The sequence below is a fragment of the Camelus dromedarius genome, chromosome 11 (assembly GCF_036321535.1).
Source record: "Camelus dromedarius isolate mCamDro1 chromosome 11, mCamDro1.pat, whole genome shotgun sequence".
In the NCBI taxonomy this organism is placed as follows: Eukaryota; Metazoa; Chordata; class Mammalia; order Artiodactyla; family Camelidae; genus Camelus; species Camelus dromedarius.
This window is the reverse complement of record NC_087446.1, coordinates 54625876-54638144: the sequence shown is the minus strand read 5'-3', so window position 1 is coordinate 54638144 and position 12269 is coordinate 54625876. Positions and strand designations below refer to the sequence as shown.

General features: G+C 35.9%; 1 protein-coding gene across 4 annotated transcripts in view; it reads left to right on the top strand.

Moving 5' to 3' along the window:
• Nucleotides 1-12269, top strand: part of TFCP2 (transcription factor CP2) — a 46646-nt gene that overhangs the window by 19736 nt on the left and 14641 nt on the right. For all 4 annotated transcript variants that reach the window (XM_011000981.3, XM_011000980.3, XM_011000978.3 and 1 more), the window contains exons 2-3: nt 10654-10805; nt 11353-11429. In XM_011000981.3, coding sequence (XP_010999283.1) covers nt 10654-10805; nt 11353-11429 — 229 coding nt within the window. The remainder of the gene's footprint in view (nt 1-10653; nt 10806-11352; nt 11430-12269) is intronic.

Genomic DNA, 12269 nt, shown 5'->3' with positions numbered 1-12269 from the left:
TCATAATATGATGCTAGACTATCAGATCTTTGAATACTGAAATGGAAGTACTACTTTTATATCAGAACTTCCAGATTCCCTGGAATATATTACCCATGGTTGTCATTCATCACCTGAATGAGAAGAGTCAGTGATTTCAGAAATTTAATAAGACAGCCTGGTACTAATGATGCCACAGGTGATGTTTTCAATTAGCAGTGTTTTAATGAGATTTGTAGGCTGGTAAAAGCTAATCCTGTGATGTAGGAAAAAAACTGAGAAAGCAGGCCTATATCTGGCAAGTCTCCTGAGGTAGGGCTTTGCTGATTCAGATTTCTTTGATTAAACTTTTAATATCTTACAAGCTCTCTGGAAGTAAATTTGTATCTGACATGGGTCAGATACTTTTCAGCTTCCAAAATAAGTAAGGCTTGCAGACAGATTTGAAATGAGAAGTTTTTAGTGACTTTCTAAGCTAAAGGAAAATAAAAAGCACATTGCTTATAGAAGAAATTAAGTGGTAATTGGCAAACAATTCAGCAGAGTGGAAATGAGGGAGATTCAAAGATTTGGATGGAAAAAAGAAATCAGTTTCATTTTTTGGTAAACTTTGAGTTGTACATAGTAAATGACAGCAGTTCAAACCTGTGGTCTCTCATAACTGTGCTGAAGAATAGTTTATACCTAGAAACACTTGTTAAAGTGCTTAAAGAACAGTAAGCCTGGTATTGAGATCTGGAAAAAAGTTCCAAAAACAGTATTCATAAAGACTGTCAGATGACCAGTATCTCTTTCAAGGGCAGCATCAGCATAAAATCCAGATACAGTGTTTTTGTCTACTGCTCACTTGTGTTTTGATGTCATATTGAACAGTCCATGTTCCAGGTTTGAAGTCGGAGCTACAATTAAGCTGCTCAGGGCCAAGTTGTATAAAACACCTACTATAAACATAGTAGGCCCTTTTGAGGTACATAATTTTTACTATGTATTTTTAAATAATCCATTTATGCTTTGTCAGATATTAGTAATGCTGTGAGGATAATGAACCAGAATGTAGGAAAATGACTGATGCTTGTAGAAGAGGTAGAAATTTAGATGACGATGTTATGCTCTGTAAAAAGGCCTTATCTACTCCTAGTTTATTGCTATATCTCTGCCACCTAAAATAGGGCCCAGAACATAGTAGGTACTCAAAGACTATTTGATGAATAAGTAAAAAAAAAAAAAAAAAAAAAAAGTTTTGAAGGAATTTACTAATTCCATTGTCAAACTGAGTGTTTTCCTTCCAGTCAGTTGTGATGGATATGCACAGACCTGAACTCCCTTACCCTTAGTAGTAATGTTTCAAGATGGCTTACTGGGGACCTCTGTAAAATCAGGTCTTGGTACAGAAAGGTGGTCATTCTGGATGACAGAGATCAAACCCTTTACTTTGGTTTAGACTTAGCACTAAGTAATTAAGCTCACCAATCTCTCCACCGCCAGTTCGGGTTTAGCTGGCACGGGATATGGCCTGAAAAGGAGTTGTAAAAGCTCCCCAAGTGATTCTTAATATGCATCCAAGATTGAGAGCTACTGGTATTCATATACCTTTCATACAGACCTGACTCCTTTAATTTAGTAATGCAATCTACAAGTACAGCAGAAGATGACTCGAAAGTTACCTTATTTCTAAATATTTTCTGACTTAAAAAGCAGGATTTGGATTGCAGCATGAATATGTTGGTTGTTAGATTTAGCAGCATTCCTTGTTGCTTTGCAGTGGAGAGTTATTTGCTGTGTGAGTTTACAAATGAAAGAGCCAAAAGTGACGCAGTAAGGATGAGTTGGAGGAAAAGCCACTTCTCTATTGAGTACAGTTTGTTTACTCTTTGTGTGAGTCTCTGTATTTAATTGTCTGTTAAAGTGGATAATATCCCATTCTTAAGGAGCTGAATTATAGTCTGATATGAAAGACTTGCCTTTTATTGTTAGTTTTTTGAATACTGATAAAGGGTCTGTAAATAAACTTGATTTAATTTAGTGCAGAGTTCTAAGGGAAAGACTAGAGCAGTGTTTTTCAAACCTCAAGTTGTGGTCAACTTTTTGAGAAATGAAATCAAATGGAAAATACCAAAATTAATGTAAGTATTGTTTTGTGAAACTTAGTTCTGTAGACACACAAATATCTATATATGTGTACTGAGTCTTAATATAAAAGTGACTGCATGTGAATGGTATTCAAAGAAGTTTGAAAGCCATAGGACTAGAGCATGTGAGAAGATGGAGGAAAAGAGGCAGTTGTCCTGTCAGTCCCTCAATGGAGCCAAACCTGATTATTAAATACATTTATTTTCTTTATTTTTCTCTCACACGGTTTGTATGTTTATGTTTATTCTTTACTCAGTTGCTAATTTTTTGAATCTAGCCATATTGTTCAAGTTCTTTACTATTTCTTTACCTGGAGAGTGAAAATAAGATAAGTATATTTTATTGGCAGTGTAGTTCTTATAGCATCACTTTGTTGTTTTAAAAGCTATCAGTAAAGCAGAGTTGTCATACTGTTCTTTTCTGAGATGTTATGTGCTTTGTTGTTTATTTTTCCTTGTATACCACACAGTGGCTTTTGAGATATACCTTTGTGTGTGTGAGGATTGTTTGTTTTTTTTTTAATAGAGCTATCCTAAGTAAGGAAGATTTAATGTCTTCCTTTACATAATCACTACTACTACTAAGTTTTATTGTAAAGAATTCTTTAGAAACATTAAAACAGGGTTCTATTCCTTTATCTTATTGCTTAACTACCCCCAGAATGTAGTGGCTTAAAAACCATGGTTTATGACTTCTCATGAATCTGTGGGTTGATTGTGCAGATCTTTTTCATGTGAGGCTGCAGAGATCTGGGGGCCTAGGCTGGAATATCACGTGTCTAATGCCAGGCTCTGCTGGGACACTGGGATAGTTGATTTCGTCCCCTCTCCCCCTCCCACCCCCTGCCCCTTCACCACACCCCCTCCCCCAGCCTCAAGGCCTCTCTCTCTTCATATAGCCACTCCATGTGATCTCTCCAGCAAGGTAGCCAGACTTCTTACCTGACAGTTCAGGCTTCCCCAAAACACAAAAGTGAAAGCTGACAGCCTTTCTTAAAGATTAGTCCCCAGGTCAGAACTGGCACACTGCTATTTCCTACACATTGTCTTTGTTAGAACAAGTTACTAGCTCAGATTCAAGGTGGAAGGAAAGCCACATAAGGGTGTGAATACCAGGAGAATATGCATTATCAGAGACCATTTTGGGAGATTAGTTATCAAAGGGACATTTAGCAGCCTAGTTATGAAATCTCATGCAATTTTTCTGATATAAAAAACTTAAGGCTACATTTGGATTGTCTAGATTTTATTTATTTTCATTTTTTCCACAACTTCTGTTTCAACAGTTGCCCTGTTACAATTAGATAGGAACTGTCTAGCAACTATTTACCTACAAGTGAGGCATAAACAGGAAAAAACTTAGTAAATTGTAAATTGGTTAGAAAAAAGTGACTACTGAATGGGCAATAGATGATGTCATAAACTTTGTGTTAGAAAAATTACCAAGAACTAAAAAGATATACCATTTATTGACCACTGCTGAAACAGAGAAAGCCAAAGGAAAGAAAAAGATAGGAAAGAATGAAAAGAAATTATTTTATTTTAAAAATTGTTATGTGGGTTTTTTTTTTTTTGATACATGGTTTTTAGTGCTTAGAATAACGTCTCTGGCACTAGTAGATACTCAAAAAATATTTGAATGAATGACTGGATTTCTTTTTAAAAAATGAGTTAATATTTCAGGAAACTTGTATTCTACTTGCTAGCTAGTTTTTACATAATTTAGAAGAGTGTATTCTGAGGGTGTAACTCATTAGAATCATCTTTGTCCAGGAGAAAGTGTAGACTTTCTCTGGAAACTGAAAACCTTTTTATGTCTTTAATCGAGAATATAATTTTAACGAATCGTCTGTGTCAGAAAAAACTATGCTGCTGAGTCTTTGGCTTTGGTATATAGAAGGTTTAGCATGCCTGGATGTTATCTATGCCTTTATTATGATTTGTCTAGTCCTTATTTTGTCATGGCAAATACACAAAAGTAGAAATGAAATTAAAAAAATATATATAGACATGTTCATAAGCCAGTTGGTCTAGCCAGTATATAAGCTTTTACAGGTATCATTTGGTTGCTGCTTTCTATGGCAGATGCTATAGAAGAAGATGCTTTGGATTATAACAGCAGTGAACGAGTGAGTGATGTTTCCTGTCTACCAGAGGGCACTGTATGCCAGTTAGTATTTTCTAATAATACAAATGATCTTAGGCCGAGTCCAGTTAAGCTTCTAAAACTTGAACAGGCTCAAAACATTTAGTCCTTTTAGAATAATAAAATCTTATCATTGATTTTGTGATTTATAATTAATTAACTTGATTTAAGACTAATCTTTAAAATGAGGCCAACTCTGAACTGGTCAGTTCAATCCTAAACTGATAATTGACTCTCCTGACAGAGTAGGCCTAACAAGACTTCATTGCTTCAAACATCCTCATTTCCTTTACTTACTTTTCTAAGAAATGATGTTAGGTCCTCTCACTTACTCTCATCCCTTTCCTTAGATTTTTAAAGTCTTCTTTTTAAAGTTCCACACTCAGAATTAAGCACAGTACCCAGGTGTAGACTGATTAGCATAGAGAAGAATGTCATTTCCCTCATCAGACTCTACTTTTAGTGAAACCTAATATCAGCATTTTTGGCAGTCATATCACACTGTTTGTCTCATTGAAATAGATTTGTTTTTTTAAGCCCTTGTCTTTCGCACATATATTGGGCCATTTTGTTACTGTTTTTAGTTCTGGGTGTTTATATTTATCCTTTTTAAATTTTATTCTGTTAGATTTAGCCTCCATTCCAGCCAATTAGAATTATTTTAAAACTTGATTCTATCATGTATGATATTGTTTTCCCAGCCCAGATTGCTGTCATTTGCATATTTGACCATCATTTGGTCAAACCATATTAAAAAAGGAAAATGAGATAGTTTGATTATGGCTTCTAGTGATCCCTGATGCCCTGCCTAAATTCTCATAAGCTGTTCTTTCAGTAACCTTTTCTGCAGTCTTGCCCTGGACTTCGTATTAGATCACTCTCATGTAAGGTATGAAGAATATACTCTCTTTTCATTTTGAAAATTGCTACCACAGACATAAAAAGCTAATCTAATATTTGGCATTACCAGAATCATGAGATTTGTCTGAGTTTACAGAGTGTCACTGATGGATCTCACCTGCACATTCTTTAATTCTCCTGGTATAGAATTTCATCAAGGTATATAATTTCATTCCAGGTACTTTTTCATAGTCTCCTTATGTATTGTGATCCATTAATCCCATATGTTATCTTCTCTTTCTATTCTCAAGATGGTTTTTCTTTACAGAAAAGATAGAAGAAAAACAGAAATTGAGATGTTCTTCTGTCTCTGCTTTATATTAATATGCCATTGACATCAAAGAGTGGACCTGTGCCTTCCCTTACCCTTTTTGCAAGTCTCAACACATTCTGGGCTTCAGCTCAAGCTTGCTTCTTTTTTTTTTCCAGTAGTTTCTTTCCTTTTATATAGATTTTTTTTTCTTGTGCATGTCCTAATTCTGAGTTGGTTGGTGAGCCTTCTGTCCAGTCTCTTTAGATAAAACTGCCCTTCTTTTTTCCCCTCTATCTCACACAATGTGAGATTGGCAGATTTCATTTTTGAGAACCTTTCCCCATCCCAGACCATGAGCTTGGGTCCTGTCGTCCTCAGTGTTTGAAGCCTGCTTGCAAAGAGCCTAGGGATCACATCTAACTGTGTTCTTATTCTTCTTCCTGCCTACCTGGCTTGATTGCTTTCTTTTGAGGCTCCCACCACTTCCTCTTTTCTGATCCGTTTCTTTTTCTTGGTCAATTTAGGTTTAGAATTATAATTCTACTTAATTCTTCTGCCTGCTGGGTGGCAAATTTTTTACTGCATATGCTGCATTTTAGTTGAATGAGATTTTTCACCAGATATTCAGGTAGCAGGAATCTTTTATCACTTTGTGACAGAGGGCTCCTACCAAGAAAGTAAGCTCATTTCACCATTACTCAATAGTTAGGGCATCTCACTGGCTTCATGTTAAAATTTGCTGGGCTATCTCACCTTGCCAGGTGCCTCCCTGATCTGCCCTTCCACCCTTCCTACAAATCTAAAGAAATCAGTCCTCTTTCCTCTCCTCTTTAAAGGTGTTACGACTAGTTATTTACTGGATATTTTTTCTTTTTGGAGCTGACCTGAGTGGTGTGTAGTATCTTTAGTTCTTGCCCTTTCATGCTGTAACTAACATAAGGATACTGGCATGTTTTGTGTCATGTTTTATTTTCATCATGTTGGAGTCTAAACAGTGTTATAAATAGGGAGGTTAGGAGTTCATGGCATCTTATTGTCCCAAGTTACTTTCTGATTTCCTTAGGTGCTGCTGATACCTGTCTGTCTGCCTCTCTTACTCAAGGTAAAGCTCATCAAACCTCTCCCTCCTGCTCCAGGCTCTCCCTAGAAGAGGGTTTCAACAGCTGGTAGAAGGTTAAACCATAGCTGTGCATTAGTAGAGACCATTCAGAGGCTACCTTATCTCAAAAGGGTAATTTATACCTCAGGGGACCCTGAAGCTACCCTTCATGGAATCCCAGTTGGATACAGGAAAGATCACACCTGCTATTGTTTCTGTTCCTCTGTTACTTCCACTCAGATGCTCTCTCTTAGGCCTCTACTCTCAGGTGTGGATTTCTACTTAGTGGTGCACATATTTAACATACATTCAACTTACCTTTAATAGGTAAGATTTTTCTGTTCTTACATTTGTTCACAGATACTGTGAGATGCTGAAAATTTGAAAATGATTAAAATATATTAAGGCTGAATATTCTAGACAATGCAGACAAATAAATGTAAATCATGTGAACAAATATTTACTAAGCACATAAAAGAAAAGTTATCCCTTTAAATAGTTTCTGCTTCATTGGAATGAATTAAATATATGAAGTAATCAGAGAATATAATAAAATGATCAGTTATACATTGGTAGCAACTACTTAGAGTCCACTAGAGTAAATTTTCCAAATCTGTACTCAGTTTACTTCTGAGAAGGAGCAGAATTCCAAATTTCCAAAACTTTTTCGCTAAATTTATTTGTTATTGTTTTGGTATAAGCAGGGGCCTAGAACTGTATTTATCAATGACCTTTAGCCTCCATTTATAGAAATACGGAACTGAGTGGTATTCTTACTCCCACAGCAGAGTAAAAGGAATGCAGTGTAGCAAGAACATGTGTAATTCAAATATATTTGAGATCTTTAGGTTTCAAATCTCTGATGAGATAATACAGTTTTGTGTCTTTGGTTTGCCTGTACTGTTTTGAGTTAATTTTAGGGGTAACTTTTAGAATCCCAGCTTCAAATGACATCTTTTTCTTAGTCATGAGGGGTTAGGCGTGAGGCCACATTATACTGAGAAGACTAGGAACTGTTGTTATATATTAACCTTACTAAGCACTGACATTTGAGAAGGAAAAAAAAAGCACCCTACATTTATAATGTTTGAGCTGTTGCTATGCTGCAAAATCCATTTTGCCTTGATTCATGGTAATCGTCACTAATGTTTCAAGGAAACAACAGATATGATGCATTTGAGAATGTTAAGGCAACAGTCTCCTAAAGGCTAATGTCATGCTCCTTTTTTTTTTTTTTGTATATACATATTTTTTATTGAAGTATAGTCAGTTTACAGTGTTGTGTTAATTTCTGGTGTACAGCATAATGCTTCAGTCATACATGAGCATACATATATTCGTTTTCATATTCCTTTTCACCATAAGATATTGAATATAATTCCTTGTGCTATACAGTATAAACTTGTTTATCTGTTTTATATATATATTAGTTAGTACCTGTAAATCTCAAATTCCCAGTTTATCCTTTCCCACCCGCTAATGTCCTGTTTCTTGTTTGTAATATTTTGCTTTATTTTCTTTATTGTTTGCTGTGGGAGCAGTGGTAGCTTCCTGATTTTGAGAAGAGGAAGAACTGGGACAGAGCACTTTTCTAGAAGACCCAGTGCCTCTACAGTTTTATAATCTCAAAGAAACAATAGTATGTTCCACCTGACAAATTAATATGGACAGAAAGAATTCTTCACCTTCTCCACTCTTAACCTGACCCAATGCGAGCAAAGCTCACACACCTCCTGGCCTAAAGAAGAGCAAAGCTCACACACCTTTTGTTTTTCTGGCCTTTGAAATACTTTTTAGTAACAAGAAACCTGTGTTCATAAAAACTGGTTTACATCTCACCTGCCTGAATTCAGCTAATAACATTTTAGATATTAGGAGAAAGAGAAATTTCTTTTCTAACTGCCCCCTCCTTTTTTAGGATACGTGCCACTAAATTTTTATTATGCCTACGTGTATTCTTAGGTCAATAATCAGAATATTGTTTTATATTCCAGTAAGTATTTAAAATGTTGTCTATACAAATCACATGATTGCAGTCATTTTTCTATCAATGGTGGGTTTTGCCTAAAGGTAGTAACCTTATAATCCAATGTTTGGGGAGTATGTAGACTGCTGAAGGATGTAAGTGTATGTAAGGAATTGCCTTTCCATCTGTAGATCTCTTTGTTTTATAATATAAGCATAATGTTTAAATTATAGGTAAAGTTTGAGTGTGTTTCATTTTGAATGTGGGGAATGTTGACAAGAATCACTAGATCCCTGACCTCTGTCCTTTTAGAATCTCAGTTGTTTATTTTATGTCATGTATCTATTGCCTTTCTTTTATACCTGGAAGTACACTGTGGCCTATATGTATTTTTTCTATTTAAAAAACTTTATTGCAGAAAATTTCAAACATATATAAACCAAAAGGTATAATGAATCCTCTTGTACCCATCCTCCAGCTTTAAAAATTACAACATGTTACTACTGTTTTATCATTTATATCATTTCCCATCCTCCACTCAGTAATTTTTTAGGTAAAATTTATGTATATTGAAATGCACAAATTTGAGCTGTACAGTTAGAACCGTGTAACCCACAAACCTAACATAATATAGAACATTTTCATCTCCATAGAAAGTCCCCTTGAATAGCTTCTAAGTCATTTCCTGCCCTGCTAGGAAACCACTGTCCTCCTTCATTTTGTCTATTTTAAAACATCATGTAAGTGGAATCATGCATTATATATTATTTTTTCTGGCTTCCTTTGTTCAGCATTATGTCTGTGAGATTCATCCATTTTGTTACCTTCCTTGTTTTGCTGAGTAATAGTCCACTGTGTGAATATACCACAGTTTGTGCATCCATTTTCTTTATTATGAACATTTGGAGTCTTTCTAGTTTTTGCTTTTATGCTGTGGACATTCATGTACAAGTCTTTGGGTGGACTTATATTTTCATTTGTCTTAGATGAATACCTGTGAGCAGAATTGATAGATCAAGTGGCAGAGTTTACATTGATAAGAGACTGCCTAAAGTGACTGTATCATTTTACATTCCTCCTGACAAAGTGAGAGTTCTGGTTGCTTCACATCTGTGCCAACATTTGAGTTGTCATTCTTAAATTCATCCGTCCTAGCATATTCTTTAAAGTAAATTAAAATACATTTTATTTTGAGAAGTTTGTGGCATGTCTTGAGATAATTGGAAATACTCTTTAATTTGGTACATCTCTTAAGATCCTTCTAAATTTGGTCTGGGGTGAATGTTGATCATCACTGTTGGTCTCCAGGGCCCAGGATATTCTTTCTCACTAATCAATAGCTAGAAGTTATGAGGGGAAATTATTGCTAATCTTTTCCATCCATTTTAGCCCCTTATGGTTTCCAAAATATTTTCCCATGTATATCATCTTGACAGTAAGTGTGGTTCCCATTTTATGGATGAAGGAATGAAGATTCAAGAGAGCTTGCCCAAGATTTGCCTACAGGTTTTATGGACTGAAACTCAGGGCTTCTAACTTGGTCCAGTGCTCTTCGATTAGCACATCAGAATGAGTAACATACTGGAATTCATTAGATGTGTTCTTTGGTTTGCAAGTTTAGATAAACTGATAGAGATAGAAGAAGCCTTTTCTTGGAGGAGGTAGCTGGTAGGGATATCTCAGTATTAATTGTATTCTACAGAATGTAAGCTGACCTCGAAATCTCTACTGGTCATTGATTTATCCTTTTCATGTGGCTTCCTGGACTTTTGATTCTTGTTTTAGTTTTTAAAGTAGATGAGCTTATGTGGTTATAAAGATACTACAGATGATGGCTTTCTGAGAAATACAATTACTGGGTGTCCTAAACAGACATTTTGGAAGTCTGCATATAATTTTCAGAGCCCTTTTAGGAGCTTCTGTCTTATGATTCCTAGAAATGCTCTCTATGGACACTTAAGTGATTTTAGCAGTGAATACCTGTCATTGCGCACATTATTGGGGTCAGAGAGATATCACAGCAGGTAATCTGAACTGAATGGTTAGGAGAAACTTCATCAAGGTGAGTAACATTTATGGTTTCCCAAAGCATAAATTCCCAAAAATTGTATTAAATGGTTTCAACAATAAATCTGCACCACCATTGTCAGATGTTAAAGTAAGTTGTTTGTTTTATTTTAGTGATGTCCTCGCGTTGCCCATTTTTAAGCAAGAAGAGTCAAGTTTGCCTCCAGATAATGAGAATAAAATCCTACCTTTTCAGTATGTGCTTTGTGCTGCCACCTCTCCAGCAGTGAAACTCCATGATGAAACCCTGACATATCTCAATCAAGGTTAGATGTGGGCTTATTCATTAGTATTATTGCAGACCTGCTGGATTCATGACATTTAATTAGGTACACTCATATTAAAAAGTACATCTTTCTAGTGTGACCTGTTAAAGTCAGACCTTACTTTAGAGATTTGAGTCTCAGTGTCATATTTGATATTTATTACTTATCTCTTTTGTCTCCCTGCCCATTTTTAGTTCCTGTCTCCCTCTTTCTAATCCGTGTTCTCTGGACATCCCCATTCGTTCCTGTTTGAGAAGTATTACCCTTCCCAGTTCTGTTGTTTACCAGTTGTGTGGATTTGGACAAGTTGATTAAACTCTATGTTTCAGTTTCCTCGTATGTAAAACTGGGAATGATAATACCTTAGAGAGTTGTATCAATTAAATGATACAATTTATTAAAACACTTAGCATATAGTAAAGGATTATAGCTGTTACTAATTCTAGTAATATTATACTCATATATTCAGCCAACTGACTTTTATTCTTTCTGAATCTTGGGTAGTTAATTTGCGGTGAATATAATACGTAGTTACTTTTTCTTCTAGGTCAGTCTTATGAAATCCGTATGCTAGACAATAGGAAACTTGGAGAACTTCCAGAAATTAATGGCAAGTTGGTAAAGGTAAACGAAAATGAATAGATCATCCCCCTGCACAATATCCTTTTACCGACCCTTTTTAGATTGATATTCTTTTTTCTTCCATATAAGGCTTAGTGGTATCTCTTACCTGCTGCAGTTTGCTGGCAGAGTGGTAAACAGTTGTGTTACTTCTTTGGACTCAAGGCAAGCCTGCCTGTTCACATGCGTTTTTCGGAGCTGAGGCAATAGAAAGCTTAGCACTCGATGTCAGGGTGGTTTTCTAGCTCAGTAAAGTTCTTTTTGGGTAGAATAAAGTAACCTCCTTGGGATCTTTAGAGAAGTTCCAGTGTCTCTTTGGATACTCGATCTGGTGGCAAGGAAACCAGAAGCTACTGTTGATGAATAGCAGTTTTTAAGTCTGGACTGAAACGACTAAAAATGAATGTGATGAATTCACAGTATAGTTGGACAGAGGAGTTTGGCCAGCTGCTATAAAAGGTGATGAGAGGGATGTTAATAGGCACCTCTACAAAGTAAGAGTAACAAACAAAGTTGATAGAAGCATCCCCTGCCTCCCCTCAGTGTTGTCATAGGTTGTGGGGTAGGTTAGCAGGCAGGGGCCTTGATGAGATTTTCATATACATCTGAATCGCTGAGCTGGATGTTCCGTGGTAACAGTATAGGCATGTAGCAATGCTTCCAGTGGGAGTCCTTTATGCCTAGTCCTTTACCAGTCAGGACTGATGTTTAAGGCGAGTTTTAAGTAAGATCTAGTTTACTATAAAGATTATATCTGAGCAATTAGAAAGTTTGCTTTGAAATAGAGGATGGTATGGGTTATAGAGTAAAACAGGTCTCCCGAAAAACAATTTAGGTAGTGTC